Source organism: Serinus canaria, chromosome 15 (genome assembly GCF_022539315.1).
Source record: "Serinus canaria isolate serCan28SL12 chromosome 15, serCan2020, whole genome shotgun sequence".
In the NCBI taxonomy this organism is placed as follows: Eukaryota; Metazoa; Chordata; class Aves; order Passeriformes; family Fringillidae; genus Serinus; species Serinus canaria.
Window position 1 is genome coordinate 12,034,458 of NC_066329.1, and position 17,085 is coordinate 12,051,542.

General features: G+C 55.4%; 1 protein-coding gene across 14 annotated transcripts in view; it reads right to left on the minus strand.

Moving 5' to 3' along the window:
* Positions 1–2,052: 2,052 nt before the first annotated feature.
* NCOR2 (nuclear receptor corepressor 2) overlaps positions 2,053–17,085 on the minus strand; it is a 225,854-nt gene continuing 210,821 nt past the window's right edge. For 7 of the 14 annotated variants that reach the window (XM_050980353.1, XM_050980352.1, XM_030233515.2 and 4 more), the window contains 15 exons: positions 16,530–16,760; positions 16,191–16,436; positions 15,898–16,047; positions 15,362–15,508; positions 15,093–15,255; positions 14,141–14,574; positions 12,542–12,685; positions 12,281–12,423; positions 11,764–11,957; positions 10,164–10,310; positions 9,718–9,863; positions 8,368–8,421; positions 6,290–6,517; positions 4,505–4,684; positions 2,053–4,381 (listed from right to left, as the gene is read on the minus strand). In XM_050980353.1, the coding sequence (XP_050836310.1) occupies positions 4,206–4,381; positions 4,505–4,684; positions 6,290–6,517; positions 8,368–8,421; positions 9,718–9,863; positions 10,164–10,310; positions 11,764–11,957; positions 12,281–12,423; positions 12,542–12,685; positions 14,141–14,574; positions 15,093–15,255; positions 15,362–15,508; positions 15,898–16,047; positions 16,191–16,436; positions 16,530–16,760 (2,783 nt within the window). In that variant the 3' untranslated portion in view covers positions 2,053–4,205. The remainder of the gene's footprint in view (positions 4,382–4,504; positions 4,685–6,289; positions 6,518–8,367; positions 8,422–9,717; positions 9,864–10,163; positions 10,311–11,763; positions 11,958–12,280; positions 12,424–12,541; positions 12,686–14,140; positions 14,575–15,092; positions 15,256–15,361; positions 15,509–15,897; positions 16,048–16,190; positions 16,437–16,529; positions 16,761–17,085) is intronic. The other 7 variants (XM_050980355.1, XM_050980356.1, XM_030233512.2 and 4 more) reach the window with 4 other exon arrangements.

Sequence of the window (17,085 nt, forward strand, 5' to 3'; positions counted from 1 at the left end):
AGGGCTGCTCACTGTGCCCTCATACAGGAAAAACACCTGCTGCCATCACCCCTCAGTCCCCTCAGCCCATTGTACCTTGGACACCCCATCAGTGCCAGCACAGGGGTCCCTTCACCCTCCCACCCCTCCCCACGAGCAGCTCATCCTGCCCAGGCTCACACACACCCGCAGCAGGAGCCGCTCTCTGCTGCCAAAGAACTTTGGGGTTGGGTTGGTTTGTTTGCTCGTTTATTACGTAACCAGCACGGCAGAGCTCGCTCGCTGTAACAGTGAACAAACCCCACCTTCAGCAGAACACCCCCTCCCCTCTGGAGCAAGCTGTGGGATTATTTACACCTGGTGGTCTCTGCACAAGTCCCTCCACAGCAGCTGTGCACAGGCTGGGTACACACAGAGAGATTTTCCCCTCCCAATACAGTTCAAGAGACAAATTGTCCAGTGATTCATTTGCGTTTGTACAAGTTACAAAGTTGGTAAAAGTTAAGTTTAAACTCGGGGGTTTTGGAATAGTTTAAATGTGAGTTTCTCCTGGATTGCACAACTGCAGCCAACAGCAGGAGGCGGTGCTGTCAGACCCTGCTGTGAGATTTTTGGGGTGCTTGGGGATGCCCTGGTGGGGAGAACGAGGGCCAGAGGGGGAAACACCACAACCTACAGGAGCAGCAGCTCCTCCTTTCCAAAACCACACTCCCCAGGGTCCACATCTGAGCAGGTAAAGTGGGGCCATCCCTCTGCAGCCTCCCAGGTCCGGGGGGATCCTCACCAAGCCGCTCTGGGCCTCCTGCCCACACACTGCCAGCTCATTGATGTGACACAAATTAATTAACCTGTAGCAGGAGGATGCTCTGCTCCTGTACCACAGCACGGGGGCTCAGAGCTCCCCAGTGGAAGCTGCTGCTGCTCTAGTGCTCTCCTCAGAGTCCCTCCATCCCTGTCCCTGCCAGCAGCAGGCAGCTCCAGGAGGGGCTGGGTGGAGATGGGGTGCATGGGGAGTCCCAGCAATGGAGACAGCAAGACAGAGAGTGCCGAAACCAAGCAGTGCTGTGACCAAGTGTGGGGCTGAGCTCTCAGCAAGGGGGGCTCCCCAAGAGTAGGATCCCACTGGAGCAAAACCCATCTGTCCACCTGGTCTCCTGCATCCCTGGGCTGCTCCCCCAGCCTAGGGCAGGCGGGATGGGGGTACATGGCACAGCCAGGGCCTGAGCTCCTGCACAGAGTTGGGAACACCAGCGATGTTGTCATGTTCCCCCATTCAGGAACAATGCCAAAGGATCCCACTGAGCAGGAGGTAAGGCTGCTGGAGCCCTGCAGCATCTCAGCGTCACCCCAGCACCTTCACGTCCTCCTAGCCCACAGCATTGTCCCCTCCTGCACACACTGCCCTGCCAGCAGGCGGGTGACATCTGCCCAGCCATGCATCCATCCAGCAGCACCGAGCCACAAACCCCATACGGGCTGGGAAACTCCCTCACCAATACCTTAAAACTCTTCTGCCATGCTCAGGTGTTGCTGTGCTTTGGGCTCCTGGCCAGCCCCAGCCCCTCACCTTGCACACACAGAAACCAGTGGAAGTGAGAGAAGAGAAACACGGCTCTGGGGTGGCACTGAAGGGTGGGACAGGCTCTCCTCTCCCTCCCACAGCCCCGGGTGCTGCCCATGCTGCTGGTGAATGCCTCCCACAGCTAACAGGGAGTGCAGCCCAACCCTGCCCAGCTGGGGTGGAGACAAGGCAGCTCTGCAGCTCCTGGCTGGAGCCCCTGGCCCTTCCTGATGTCCCCACACCCGGCTGCAGGGCTGGCACGGGGTGCCCACGCGGTGAGAGACTCGAATGCCACCCCAGCACCTCCACCCCTGGCGTGCTGCCCTACCTACCACTGGTGAGAGCCCCAAAGGCAGCAGCTCCAGTGCCCTCCTCTCGCCCCTCTGGCCGCGGCTCAGCCCTCGCTGGGTCACTGGCAGGGTCTGTGGTGCCACCCTGCCAGCTCTGCAGCCACCATCCGCTCACAGCGCCTTCCTGGACATCTGGAGACACCAAGCAGCACACAGTATTGCTACTGTGCCAAGTGGGAACTTTATTCTTTGTTGTGGTTGGGGTTTTTTCCGCTATTTTTTCCGAATCAGCTAAGGAGGCGGCTTTGAAGATGGTTCAGATTTGGATAATTCTTTTTTTTCCCAGCAGAATCTGCAACATTTTAATAGCGTTTTGCCCAGACATCAGCTCTGTGAGTTTGTACAGCTCAGAGCCACAGAGACACCAGCAGCAATAACCTGGGAATGCAAAAACTTTTCCACATCGCTTGTGCATTGTCTCGGATTTTTTTCTTAAAAAAAAAAAAAAAAAAAAGCACAACAGAAAAGACACAAACATTGATGAACATTTAAAAACCTGTACATTGTAAAAAAACAAAACAAAAAATAAAACCCAACAGGGAAAAAAAACAAACAAAACAAACCCCAAACAAACAACAAACACCATCATTCTCTTGCTTTGAAATCAGAATCAACCTGGGAACGTTGCAGGGGGAAAAGAAAGATCCGTGGGGAAGGTGAGGGTGCCTGAGCCCGCGGGGCTGCCGGAGGCTGCGGGGCTGGGCCGGGCTGGGGCTCCTCTAGCGTATAGAATGCAAAGCATTTAATACATTTTATTTTTTTTTTTTTTCCTTTTTTTGCCATTTGTTTTCCCCCCAGAGCGAGAAAGCAGAAGTGAATGAAAAAAAGTCTAATATTTTTGTTCTTTAACCATGTAACTGCAGATATGAGCCAACATCATGGAATGAAAAAAAAAATGTAAAGTAGAGCATTCGTGTGTATCACAAAAATACAATAAAAACTTTTTTTTAACTTTTTTTTCCTTTTTTTTTTTTTTTTTTAAAGTTTCCTGTGAACTCCCTGCCATGCTGGCCTCCTGCCCACTCTGCCCCTGCCCTGGCCAGCTTGGAGGGCTCTGGAGAATCAACGTCTACAACCAGCAAAGGTGTGTGTAACGGGGGGCCCTGCAACCATGGCAAGATTTTTGTTTGGTTTTTTTTTTAAAGTAAGTACATACATTCTCCTGACTCCCAGATAACTTTGATGGATCATTGTTACCTTCTTTTCTTTTTTAAACCCTTCCATACAATGGACAAATGCATCAAAGCCTCCATGTAAGAACAGAACCTCTTTTACAGCATGTAATACTGTGTTTTGTTTAAGTCCTTCCTTGCGTAAAATATTGACATAATTCACTGAAGGTATCAAAAATATACCCTGTAGACCAATACAATTTACAATTGCCTTTTCTCACCATTCAGAAAACAATGCACTTAAAGCAACCGAGCCCCTCGGTGGGCAGCGCGTGAGCCAGCCCGGGACGTCCCTGCCCGCTCCGAGTGACCCGGGATTGCTTCCATCGAAGGGACCAGGATTTTTTGTGGGTTTTTTTTTTTAAGAAACAGCTCTTCACTCCCTCCCCTGCCCGCTCCTCCCAGCCATGTCCGAAGCGTGTCGTCGCGGGGCTGATCCTTCTTGTGACACGGGAATGCCGGGCACCCAGCCCTCGGATCAGCCAGGGAACCGACCCGGGGCGCTCCGTCCTGTTTCGCTTCTCAACCGTTTTTGTTTTTTTAAATCTTTTCTTTAACCCGCACAAGGTTTTGCAATTCTGAGGCACATCCCCATGGCCGGGTCCGGGGGAGCATCCCACTGCCCGCTGCCAGCTCCGCAGAACATCCCGCAGCCCCCGTGGGACGGTGCCGGCAGAGCGTCCAAGCGGCCCCGGGACGGACACACGGCCGCTCACGGTCCCTCTGGAGCACGGGGGTCACCGCCCAGCACGGCTGCCAAGATCGAAGATGGGTTCCTTGGGTTTTGTCTCGTTAAGGCTTTTTTCTTTTCTTTATCAGACCGAAGAGGATGCAGAAATTTCCAGATGTTGAGAAAGAAAAAAAAAAAAAATAACCCAAACAAAATTTAAAAGAAAAAAAATAAAAAAAAAAAAATCAAAACAAACCAAAACCATCATCCCCACCAATTTGGCTGGTTGGGAGGGAAGGGATTAAAAATAAAAAAATTAAAAAAAAAAAAAAAAGGGAAAAATGAAACAGCTCTGCTCCTGCATCTTCGCTCGTGAGAGCCGGCGGGGCTGGGGTGGCGGTCGCTCACCCCGGGTGTCCCGCTCGCTCCCCGTGCCCCGGGTTTGGTCGCCGTCTCCCTGCCCCTGGCTCCTCTCATTCACTGTCCGAAAGGGTTTCGTACTGGGAGCAGAGCAGTGGCTTGGGCTCCTCGTCCCAGGCGTGGTGCTGGCTGCCGGGGGTGCCCTGTGGCAGCGGGGCGCTGGGCGCTGCCGTCACCACCCCGCTGGGGAGCCGCATGGTCAGCGGGTTGTAGGGGAACGGCGTCGAACCTGCGCGGAGGAGGGAGCAGAGAGTCAGCACTGGGGGTGGCCGTGTCTCCGCTCCCTGCAGCCTCCCCAGAGCCCTGCCAGGGTGGCATGGCCACTTTGGGGACCCGTCCCCTCCTGCCCTACCTGCGGACGACGGCCTGTCCTCCCAGACCCGGTTGGTGAGGGGAGTCCTGCGGTTGCAGTCACCCTCCGAGTGCACCGAGGACACCGAGGGTGGCCGCTCGCCCGAGGACAGACCCGGCGCCGGAGACTTGGCCTTGCGGCTGTTGGGTCTGGCAGCGATCTTTGGCTTCCCCCCTCCTCCTGCAAAGAGAGGCACCCGCTGTCACCCAGCTCGCTGTGACAGGACTCGGGGGCTTGGGGAAGGGGTGTGGGTTCCCAGCGCTTCCCTTTTAGGAGCTTTGCAAAAACGGCTCGTGGCAGGAGGAAAGCTCACCCCGGGCTGACGGCAGCACGGCGGGGAATGGCGATGGGGCGGGTGGAGGAGGGTTCTGTTCCCTCCTGGGCTGCTCCACTTTGTGGGTTGATGCCACCAACTGTCCCGTGGAGGGACGTGGGGCAGGAGAGGCCGTGTGGCTTTGGCCGTTTCCCTGCAGGATCTGCTCTCGAGCGGGTTTGTGGCTCAGCCCACACGAATGGCCCCATGTGCTGCCCCACACACACAGAAACCCCCGGAGCTGCAGGGTGCTGGAGCACTGAGCACACTCCCCGTTCTTATGGTCTGCATGGCCAGGATGGGCTTTCATCCCTCCTTACAACAGAATCCCTGGGGATGTTTAGCCAGTTTTCAAAAGGTTTGAAGCCCAAAGGAGCTCTGTGGGGCAGGTGAGCTCAGCTCCCTTGGGGGAGCTCCCCAAGGGGGAGGGATGGATGGGCTCTGCATCCCACCCTGCCTGCACAGCAGCACGCAGCCTCCACCAGGCATTGGGAGGCACAGCTGGAAGAAGCTGCTGGTTTCATGCAGGAGCCAGAAAAGCTTTTTTGCAGAGTACCTGGTGTTAGCTGACCCAGAGAGGTGTGAGCTGACCTGGAGGAAGGTGCATGTGTGCACCCAGGATCTACTCCTGAGCCAGGGGCTCTGTGCCTGGATTCCCCAGGGTGATCCCTGGCAGTGGTGTTATGCTCTGTGCAGGGCACTTGCATGAGGCACTCTGCCCTTGTGTGTTGGGGACAAATGCTTCCCCCATCCATCCCTGGTCTCTCTCCTCCCTCCCCTTCTTAAATGGGGATTTGTGCAGCCACCCTCTCATCTCTGCTCAAGTCTCCCTAAAGTTGAGTAGACCCTGCCAGGGGGCTCTGCAAGCCCCACCAGGGCTCATGGGGCAGCTCACCCCAGCTCTACTTTCTTATCATACTCTAGGCATCACTTTTAGCTCCCTTACAATCTCCCTCTTGCTCCAGGCACTCCCAGATCCCATACCCCATCCCAGGTCGGATTCTGCCCTGACACCCCTGGAGATTGGAGTGGGGAGGAAAATGCCACCCTGCCCTGTGTCCTTCATACCAGCCCTTCTCAGCACCTTCCCCTCTTTTGGCAGCAGTGATCCCACTGGGGTTTAAAGACAGTTGGGGCTGGCTATTTAAGCTTATGTCTTTGATTTTTACCAGAAACTTCTCCATCGTGTAAAAAAAAATATAGGAAAAGGAGATATTAAAAACCAACAAACAGGGAAAGGAGCAAGTCAGTGGTTTAGAGAAAGCAACAGCACCTTTGGAGACTATTAAATTAACATCAAACAGGATTAATCAGCAGATCCACAAAGCTCAAAGCTGGGGCAGGGAGGGGAGAGAAGAAAACCAAAATGAACAAAAATGGGGAGGGGAGGAATGAATCCCCCTGTAAATGGGGAGATAAAAGGGCTGAGAATTAATAACACAGAGAGAGTGAAGGTGGAGAGGGCTGCAGACCTGGCAAGGAGCGCACGTCCTCGTTTCGTCCATCAGCAGGAGTTATGGGCATAGCAGCGGGCAGGCTTGCACTGGCATTCAGAGAGTTAAAAGCATTGGCACTGAGAGGTGAGCGCTCTTCCCACTGCTCGTCATATTTACCCATTAGGGCTTTCCTAATTATTGCCTCCAACCCCATGTTGGTACTGGAATTCTCTTGGACCGACTGGCTCCTACAACTGATTAGCCCTGGGAGATACGGGAGAGGGAGGAGAGAGGGGTCGGGAGATGGGGGGGAGCCAAATGAGAAGAAAGATGGGGGGGATGGGGAAAGGGGGAGAAAGGAGACAAGGGAGAAGGGAAGAAACAAACAGTCAGCACATTCTCGCAAAGCAACAAACTTTGTCATCTTGTTCTTTAAAGCACTGTGATGCACCCGTCCTCCTCCTCCTCCCGCTCCATCCCGCCCCGGGGCTCGGCGGGGGCTGGCGCTGGGACGGATGGGACTCACTGTGGGATCTGGGCTTTGGGAAGGTTCCCCGGGGCCAGGGGTGGAGGACAAGGGTTTGTCACTGAGCACCAGGGAGCATCCCCAAGGAGCAGGGGCTGTGCTCCCAACCCAGCCAGGCTCGGCATGGGGGCAGGAGGAAAGTCATTTGGATGTGGGGTCCCTATGCACACATAGCAAAAATCAGTGTGACAGGAATTTGGAGGCCGGGGCGGTTACCCATAAAGGAAATCAGGGAAGGAAGAAGGAGTACCCCACAAAAACACTTGATGAGAAAGACGTGCCTGGATTTGGCCCTGGGGTGGTGACAGGATGCAGGCAGCCCCCAGAGCTGCCAGCGTGGGTCGGGCTACATGGGGAGAGGGGAGCGTCCTGCTGTCCCTCCTCGAGCTCTCTGCAAGCCCCCTGCCCCCACCCCCCTCGCTCCCCAGGCCGGGTTCCCTCGGGGACCAGCGGGACAGGATGCAGAGGCGAAGTGTCCGCGTGGGGTGAGTCTCAAGCCATGCAGTTATGGAGCAGCACCGCACAGGGACCAGAGGCTCAGCCGCGCCACCGGCATTCCCGGGGTGGCACTTACAGGAACAAGCAAGGGCAAAATACAGACACAAAACTGCCAGGCCCCCCAGCTGAGCCCATCCTGGGGTGTTTGTTCTGGGATCCCTGCCCCTCTGCTTGGAAAGGGACAGATCCCAGGTTCCCATAAACTTGGTCTGGACATTTGTCTTCCTGTAAAAACAGGCAGGGTCTTTGCTGGTCCCCTCTAGCCTAAACTGACCATCAGATCTTGTCTGCCAGGACTCCTCAGGTCCTACCTGGTTGCACTTGCTCACCCCAGCAGCTGAGGCCAGCTCACTTCTTCTCCCAAACTCATTTCCACTGGCAAGCAGTCCTATACCACTGGCCCTCCCACGGCACCAAACCCCTGCCCACAGCACCTCCTGCCCTTGGCTGTGGGAAACCTGCTGTTCTCCTACTTAAAACTAACAACCTGAAGGCATTCCTGCTGTAGGAGAGCATTAATTCTTAATCAATTAAGCAGCAATTAGTATTCCTCAGTGGGGATTCACTCCCTTTGTGAGTCCCCCTGGACACGGTGCAGCTGGCAACAGTGTGACAGCTTCCCACCGTCATTCCCCCTGGGCTGGTCCCGGGCCTGAGCGCTCCTCCAACTCCCAGGGGACACCTCCTCCTAACCCAGCTTGCTTCTGTAACTGGCTCCTGCATCCTGCCCAGCCCAAAGTGACAGACCCCACTGCCCTCCCACCCACCAACAAGGTCCCCCAAGAGCAGGGTGCTCTCTCCAGGTGTGAGGTCCACCTTGCTAAGATGGTTTAACCCTCTGATGGCATCAGATGGCCAACCCTTGCTTGACCTTTAACCTCAAACTCTGCCAGGCTTTCCAAGGAATTACACTGCCCTTTCTCCAACCCAACAGCAGGGAGTTATGGTGTCCTGAGGCTTCTGCCTCCCAGCAACTGTTACTCGGTTTTAAGGGAAAACAGAACAAAGAGATGCTTAAATCTACTGAGCCTCCTGCTCTCCATAGCTGTAAGCCCTGTGGGAAACGAGGTACAGGTATGTGGGGAGTTACCTGCTCCAGTAATCGCTGGCATGTTGAAAATCTCTGTCCCAGGCTGCCCCACATCTGGAGAAAAACAAGGAAGCTCTTCAGCAAGGAGAGCAGCATGTGCTGGTTAGTGGCTGGGAGGACCTGCCATGGCAGCCATGACAAGACTCCCATCTCTCTGTCACAGCACTCGGGACAGCAGCCCAGCTCCCCCAGGCACAGGCGTGGGAGTGTGGGTGCTGGCTGGGACCAGGACTAGCTCTCAGTACTTTTGGGAGATCCACAGTGGGCACCCTCACCAGGTGGGAAAGGGCAAAGCAGCAGAGCTCTGAAAGCCAGGGCAATGGCTTTGTGCTGGCCCCCCTTCCCTTCCTGCCTTCGGCTCTTGGGATTACAAGCTCCATGGACCCAAACCCTCTCTCCTGCCCATGGGATTTTCAAAGGCTCAATGTCCCCTATCCATGAAGCAGGTCTGGGCAGTGGAGAGGGCAAGGAAGAGGAAAAGAAATGTTAAATCAATATTTTCCCTCTTAGCTGAGCTGTTTGACTTGGATATTGCTTTCCTTAGAATAACAGAAATTCTCATCAAATAAGAGGCGTATCCAATTTCTATATATTTTTCCTTGATAAGGGAAAGTGTGGAAGGTCAGGGGGTTCAGCCACATGTCCCCAAAGGGGCATAACAATGCTGTTGGCTCATGGTAACATCATCCAGGAGACGAGACAGCTCGGACCCTCTTATCCGATGCAGCTGTTGTAAGATGGATTCAAATTGAATTAGTATTGACTGGATAATGCTGGGCTAAATTAAATTATGATCCTATCTACTCTATTAGCGGTTAATGAACGAACGGGCTGAATTTCTAATCTGAGCCAGCCTGGTTAGTTTTACAGAGCTGCACCAATATTGATGTAGGGCTTAAAGCAAGGTTGGGGGGAGATACATCTCAAGGAGGAAGGATTCAGCTTGGCTGGCCAGTCATTAAAATATCAATTGCTCTTAAGTGTCCTCCATGCTCAGCTCATTATTTCCTTCCTACTGAGGTTATCTGGTGTGGGTGGGATTGACAGCCTCAGAGCACAGAGACAGAGCTGGGAAGTCTCCCACTGCCTCCCCAGATACACACACCCACTGCTGGCACCAGAACAGAGCGTTCTAGGAAGCATTTGGACCTTGTAGTTCATAGAATCACAGAATAATCTGAGCTGGAAGAGACCCACAAGGACCACTGAGCCTGACTCTTCAATACAGACAGAGCTGTCTGGGAACTCCCAGATGTTTAACACAGCAGCACCATTCCCAAATCTCCTGTGCTTCATGTGTCCTCGAGCCTTTTCCTCCCCTGGCGCCCTGCGTTCCCCACAGGTTCTTACTGTATTCCGTCTCGTTTTTGTTGGTGGTGCTCAGCTTCTTGATGATCTCCTGCTTCTTGGACTTCACCATGGCAGAGTTGCTTTCAGTCAGCTTGCTGAAGAAAGCTGGACGCTGAGTGTTGTTTCCTGGGGACTTGGACCCCATTCTGCAGAGCAAAAGGCCATTGGAAACCTCTGCAACATCCACTGCACAAAGTCCTACCTAAAGAGCCTCTTCCCCCAGTGTGACTCTGAGGATCAGGCTGGGAGCTCCTGGGATACTCAGCATCTCCAACCTCTTTCACTGTCCCAACAACAAATGCACCCCGTGGTATTGAACAGCCGTGACAAACACAGCCCCTGGGATGGGACACAGCTTTGGGCAGCAAGGAAAGCAGCCTGGGCCAGGCCATGTGTGGGGACATCCCCCTCCCCCAGCTGCCCCAGTGCCCGCTCCCAGGCCATACCTCTGGTCCATGGGCTCTCCCTCGCGGAACAGGACGGGGTACGGGGCGCTCTTGGCGTGCTCCGCCTCTCCCGCGCCGTCGGGTGGGGACACGGGCTCGATGCAGCTGTCCGGGCCCCCTGCTGCTGCCTTGCCCTGCTCCGGGGACCTGGGCAGCAAGGGGACAGGCCATGGGTTCACTGTGACAGCCCCTGTCCCTGTGCAGCACCTCGGGGTGAGTATTCCTGGTGCTTTGCAGCACAGGCCAGAGGGAGAGCATGGTTTGGGCTGAGCCAAGCCCTGGGCCTGATCCCCACAAAGTGGGACAGCTGAGCCATCCCAAACACAGCAGCCCAGGAGGGACTTGCTGGTGGCAGGGACACATGGATCCCTGTGGAGGGCCGTGACATGAACCTTTTGGAGACACTGCTTTTGATTCTATTTGTTAACACAGCAGAGGCAGAACCCGCCACATCCTCCTTGTCAGGGCCACACAGGAGCTGGGTGGCTGCAGAAGGGGCCCTTGGAGAGGATCACTGCTGGCCCCTGATGCCTGGCCCTGGCCAGAGCCTGGGAGACAGCCACGCTCCAGTCTGCAAGGAATTCCTCACAGCCAGTTCTGGGAATTTACGTCTTTGTTCTTTCTGTGGTTTCTCTTTTTTCCCCAGTTTTTTTCATCACTGGGTGGTCAGGGCTGGGCTTTTTTCCTTCATGTTGTAAAGCCAACTCCAGGACCAGGCAGAGCTGGGAAGAACAATCCCATTTACTGACAAGGCACCACTCATTCCTGGATACATCTGGGTGGGTGTTTGGGTGGGAAGACAGACCCATTTTTTAATTCCATGCAACAGAAATCAGACCTGCCTTGTAGCAGCAAGGGGATTTGAAAGTGACTTTAAAACAAATACAGGTGGTGCCTGAAATGAACAATGCCAGTTGTCAGGGCATCTGTGTCTAATAAACTTCTGATTGAAAGATGAAGGTAAAATTAACTTTGAACCAATGGAAAACATGTTGCTTCAGGTTTTTTGGAATCATCTGTGGTCAGGGACTGAGAACAGTGTCAGGACAGGAGGCAACAGGCACAAACAAAACACATAAAATTCCATTCCAACACAAGGAAACCCTTTTGTCCTGTAAGAGTGCTGAAATGCTGGGAACAGGTTGGCCAGAGAGGTGCTGTCTCCAACAGTGGAGATATTCTGAACCCAAGCAGCCATGACCCAGGGTAACCTGCTCAAGAGGTCACTGCTGGGCTGTGATTTCAAGAGAACCCTTCCCACCTAAACCATCCTGTGACACCAGCCAGATTGGGAAGAGAATTATGCATGGACTCTAAGGGGGTCTAAAGATGCTCTCTAGGACAACAGGGATGGCAAGAGGCACCACCCCAGGGGGAAAATGCCCAGATGAGAAAGGAGCTGGGCTGTGTAAGCAGGAAATCCCCACGGCCCCAAGCCTGGGACAGCAATGCCAAACTCCAACTTGCCCCGTGCAACCCCCCACTGCCATGCCAGGCAGCCAAGGGCACCCACCCGACTTCCCCTGAGCCACCTGGCTCCACATGAGCTCAGGCTGGCCCACGCCCACCTGTGCCAGCCCGGGCTGCCCCCTGAGCTCACCTTTTCCCCCCTTCTCCCTGCGGGGAGATGCGGGAGGCTGTGGCGTGCTCCTGCTGCTGCAGGAAGGCCTCGCTGGGCGTGCGGCGCAGGTCCAGCACCGGGCACGCCGCCCCGGGGAACGAGTACACCGGCGCCTGCAGGTGAGAGTTGAGCTGCTGCGGGTGGTGGCGCGTGTAGTCCTGCGTGATGACCTCCTGGAGAAGAAACCACTGTCAGATATGGGGCTGGTTTCGACTTTTGTCTTGAGGATGAGCAGGAGGGAAATAGGCTGATTTGTCCCCGCAGATGGAACTTCTGCCTCCTGCCTGCAACAGTTTTTGTGATGGGCTTCTTGGGGACACAAATATCTGGGCTGAACACTCGTGATGCCCCCTGCTCTCCAGCCCCCAACTGGAGGAGCTGAGGTCTCCAGTGTCACTCCCAGCCCATCCCCACCAGACATGTTTCAGAGAGCTCCTCCCTCCTCCCTGGAGCCCCAGCAGGAAGAGGATGGAGGTGGATGAGGTTAGTTAGTTACACTGATGTGCTGGGCCAGCGTGACCACGCGCTGGTTCATGCCCTTGATGCTCTGGCTGGACTGCAGGGGCTGGCACTGGGGGCCGTCGGGCTGCCGCAGGTGCTGCAGGTGCGCGGCTTCGGGAGCCGAGGCCTTCAGCGAGCCTGGGGGCACCAAGGAGAGAGCAGGAATGAGATGACATCTGTGTCCCCTTCTCCAAATGCCATCCCAGCACTGGAGCACAGCCAGCCTGGGCTCTCCCATGCCAGCCCCCGTTCTCACCTTGCTGCTTCTGCCTCAGGTCATGCTCCCCGTGCCCCTTCTCTGTGTCCTGCAGCAGCTTGGCCCCTTTCTCATGGGACAGGCTGGGCGAGCTCACCGGACTCACGGCTTCCATCCGCTCGGGGCTGTAGCCTCCATGAAAGCCTGAGGAAATGGAAGGGAGTTAAAACCAGGAGCTCACTTAGCTTTTCCCTGGCACTGCTGCACCACTGCTTGTGGGTAGTGTCACATGTTCATCAAAGTGTGGGGAAAAAGAGATGAGGGAAGACCTGGCAGGTCACTCATCACTATGTCCAGCTGGTGATGGCTGCTGTGAAGAGGTGATGTTTCATTCCTGCAGAACTGGACACTCAGCAGCTCTTGGTGACAGCATGAGATCCAGGGACCAAATCCAACTTTTGCAGGTTCACAGTTTGTTCCCCCATTTTCCCCACCCACTGAAACCCCCACTATGTCCAGAGGGACAGTGATGCCCAGAGAGAATGGAGGAGGCTGCACAAGAGGTCTCCACGTGCATCCACACTCCTGGAACACACTGCTAGAAGGTGCCAGGACCAGACATGACTGAGGGGTGAGATGGGATGCAGCTCTTCTCCCAGCCAGGTTGCTGTATCCTCTCCATCCTTGGGATATGAGAAGGGGAGTGGGACAGGAACTCCCAGTGCTGATGGCCAAAGCAGCTGCTGCAACTTGAAGATGGGGTCCCACCAAACCCCCACAGGCTGCTTGTTGCTTCTGCATGCTAGTGGAAGCCCAGATGAATGCTCTGGTTGTAGGTTGGTCCCATCAAGAATGACCCAGACCTTGAAATCCATCCCCCTCCCTGCACTTTCTACTGGAATAATTAATCCTAGTGCTTTTCTCTCTTACACAAGATTCGTCTTAGGTGGTTCTTGTGGTCTGCTCTGGAAACGCCTGCTGAGCATGGCTGGGCTGAGTGATCCCAGGACAGTCATGGTGCCTTGGGCAGCATCCAGCACCAGCAACCTGAGTGAGGTCACCCTGAGCATAAGGACCCATCCAAGCTGAGACCCACAAAGCCCTCAGAGACCCTGCAGCTCATGAGCAGGGAGGTGCTTGTCTGATGGCCAGCAGCCTTGTCAAGCTCACAGTCCCCGTTCTCCACTCTGCTCATTTGATTTATTACCCACAACTGCTCTGTACAGACTGCCTGGGAATTTCTAAGGATGGGGAAATCAAAATTAGCAAATAGCTATTGACTGTAAAAAGCAATACCAGGAACTGGACAACATTCGCAAAACAGGACTTGGCAACTGGAAAAACTAGGGTGGGAGAAGAGAAGATCCTTAAAACACGCAAAAATAAAAAAGTTTGGAATAATACAACAGCCAGGAAGCAGAGGGACAAGCACACTTGGGGAGCTGATGGAGCCAATATCCAAAATGTGCAACTGAAAATAAGAAGCAATGTAATAAAATGGGTGTCAGGCCACAGGTCTCTCACCTCTGCCCTCCAATTTCTGACCATCACTAGTGGAGTGGTTACCCAGCGAGCCTCTTTCTTGCTAGCCCTTATCACAAGACATTTGCTGCATGATAATCACATCTGTGAACCAGGCTGCTGTCGTGGTGCTCTTACCGAGTGCTCGGAGCTCCTGCTCCTGCATGGAAAAGCGTTTACTCTGACTCTTTTCTCTACTGTGCTGCTCTGAGCCCGAGGCTGCGTGCTGCTGGTCCAGAGGGTGGTGGTGCTGTTGGCTTTTCCCCTGTCCTCTGCCATAGTGATGAGAGGAGCCGGGTCCGGAGGCGGGCAAAGGTCTCGACTCCATGGCTTTAATGGGCGAAGGCGACTGCTCGAGGTTGGCCCCGCTGGGCAGCTTTGAGGTGTAGACGTTGTTGTCAGTCTGGGCTCGCTCTGTCTTGGCTTCCCTCCCCCTCGAGGCCTCTTTCTGCAGGATGGCCGGGTCCAGCGGGGCCGCGTAGCCGTCGGCCGCGCTGAGCGAGGAGCGCAGGGTGGAGGCCGAGGGGAAGGCGGCAGAGCGGATCGGTGACGTGGTAGTGGTGGAGGAGGATCTGGAAGGAAAATGAAGACAAGGCCAAGATGAAAAAAGCACGTGGAGAAGGAGAATACTGTTACCAGAGCCTCAGTGTTCAGCTTTGCCTGGTGGAGCTCCTCCCTGGCCTCCTGAGCATGTGGCTGGGCCATGCAGGGCCAGTGAGGAAGGCTTGGATGGAGCCTCCACAGTAACTGGCCACAGGGTATTGGGTCTGAATACATTGACTGGAGAACACAAAACCCATCGACAGATCCCAGAGACCTTGATAACTCCACCACCAGACAATCTTCAGCAAGAGGAGCAATACCTGTATTTGGGTACACTCCTACTTTTTCTCCTGGCAGCAGGAAAAGCAAATAATTGGGGCACCAAAATGTGCCTCTCCCCACCAACTTCCCTGAAAGCCCCAATCCTGCTCCCACTGAGACTGAAGGGAAAACAACTCTCTCTCCTCCCTCTCAGAGATGCTCATTAATTAAGTGCTGGTGCAGGCATCCAGGCAAGCACTGGAAACCATGGTGGGGGGGCACGTACCGTAGGACGGAAGGGGTGGGGGTCTCTGAGGAGATGATCTTCATGCCGGTGTTGTGGAGCACGCTGGGGCGCTGCTGGATGGTCTCGTGGGTGCGGGGTGAGACGGGAGAGTGCTGGTGGCTGTGAGAGTGGGAGGACGAACGGCTGCTGGACTGTTCTGTACCTGGGAGAGCACAAGGAAGAGCTTTAGCTCTCTGTCCAACAGCCCTAACCCTACCTTCCACCCAGCACAGGTCCCAGGGTGGAGGATGGACTCCTCCCCAGCCTACCTGGTCTCCAGATGGGTGCATGCTCCACTGTGGTGGAGGCTAGGATGGATTTTTCACGCTCCCTCTCTCGTTCCCGCTCCCGCTCCCGCTCCCGTTCCCGTTCGGACACCGATGATCCTGACTGTTTGGTCATGTGCGTGGGCCCTCCTGAAACCCAACCAAAAGGCAGTGAGAGGGCTGCAGACACAGAAATTCCCCCTGGGAATGCTGCCTGATCTTCACATTGCTGTGTATGCAGAGCAGATAAGGAATGGCTCCATCCAAGGTCACCTGGAGCAGGACAGACAAGGACAACCAGTGCAACTGTCCTGGCGCCGTCTCCTGATTATGACCTTCCACAGAGCCATTTGCTTTGGGGAAGAAGGAGGAAAAGCAAGGAAGCCCTCAACAAGCAGGAAGAGGAGGAGTCAGTCACTGAGTAAGAATTAATTTGGGGTCTCCCAACCTGTCCTGGCATGCTGAGCCCATCGCCTTGAACTGATTACCAGCGTCTTCCTCAATCATTTTCCCACTGGAAAAGCAACCTCCAGCATTACCTGGGGAGAGCGGGGAGCTGCTGTGCCGGCTGCCGAAGGTCTGGGGGGGTCCAGGGATGTAGGTGATGCGGTCCATGGTGGTGGCAGAGGTGCCAGGGGTAGGGGGCACGAGGACGGGCAGGTGTGGCACTTGGGACAGGTCGATGATGCCTGGAGAGAGAAGCGAGAGGACTGTCAGGACAACGCCGAGCTGCTGCAAGCTTGGCCGTGCCGGAGCTGGCAGTGCCAGCCTGACCCAGCCTCCTGCTCCCATGCTGCTCCCAAACCCTTGGACAGTGCCGTGCTGGGAGGACCTGCTGCATAGTTGAGGGCGAGGGAGGGCTCCCGGGGTGACAGCCCGCGCAGCATGTCCGCCCGCTGCGCCATGGCTGTGGCTGCGGCGTTGTGGTGCATCTGCTGCGACGTGATGTAGTCGTTGATGATGGTCTGGCGGTTCTCCATGGCGGCCGTGTCCGGGTAGCCCCGGATGAGGTACGGGGGGTACAGGTGTGGGTACGTGGGGCTCGGAGCCAGATGCCTTGGCAGGTAGTAAGCAGCAGCTGGGAGAGAAAAGGATGTAGATGTGAAACTCCAGAGACCTCAAGCTTTTGGAGCATAAGGGAAATAACAAACCGTGCCCCCAGCCAAGGTACCTGCTTCCAGCTGGATTCCCCTGGGGATGGCGGCGGGGTCGAAAGGCAGTGGGATGTGCCCTCGGTACAGATCGACGCCGCTGACGCCGCGGAGCAGGTGCTCGTACGGGGAGATGGGGTGGTGGTGGTCGGGCACGGGGGCGTGCGGAGACTTGGAGTTGGTGAGCTCTCTCGATGTGGGGGTGATCTTTCTGTCCTGGGACACCGGCTTCCCAGCAGTGATGCTCCCTGCTGAGAGCAGAAGGAAATGAGTCAGAGACTGAGCACTGCAGCCAAGCCATGTCTCTGAGGGATGCCTCTGGCCAAGCATGTCCCACAGGGACAATCGTAGCTACTCTGAACTCGAGGGACCTTTCCCTCTTCCCTGCACTGCCATGCCCTGTTACACCACCAAGGTCAGGGTGGGCCAAGTCCCAGCTGCCCCTTGGGAGAGAGGCCTTTCCCAAATCATCCCTTCACCCCAGCACATCCATGCTGGGCAGTCTGTGCATTCACCCTGGCCTGCACAAGCTGACAGTGGTGCAGCCTTGCTGCCACGCTCTTCAGCACAAGGAGG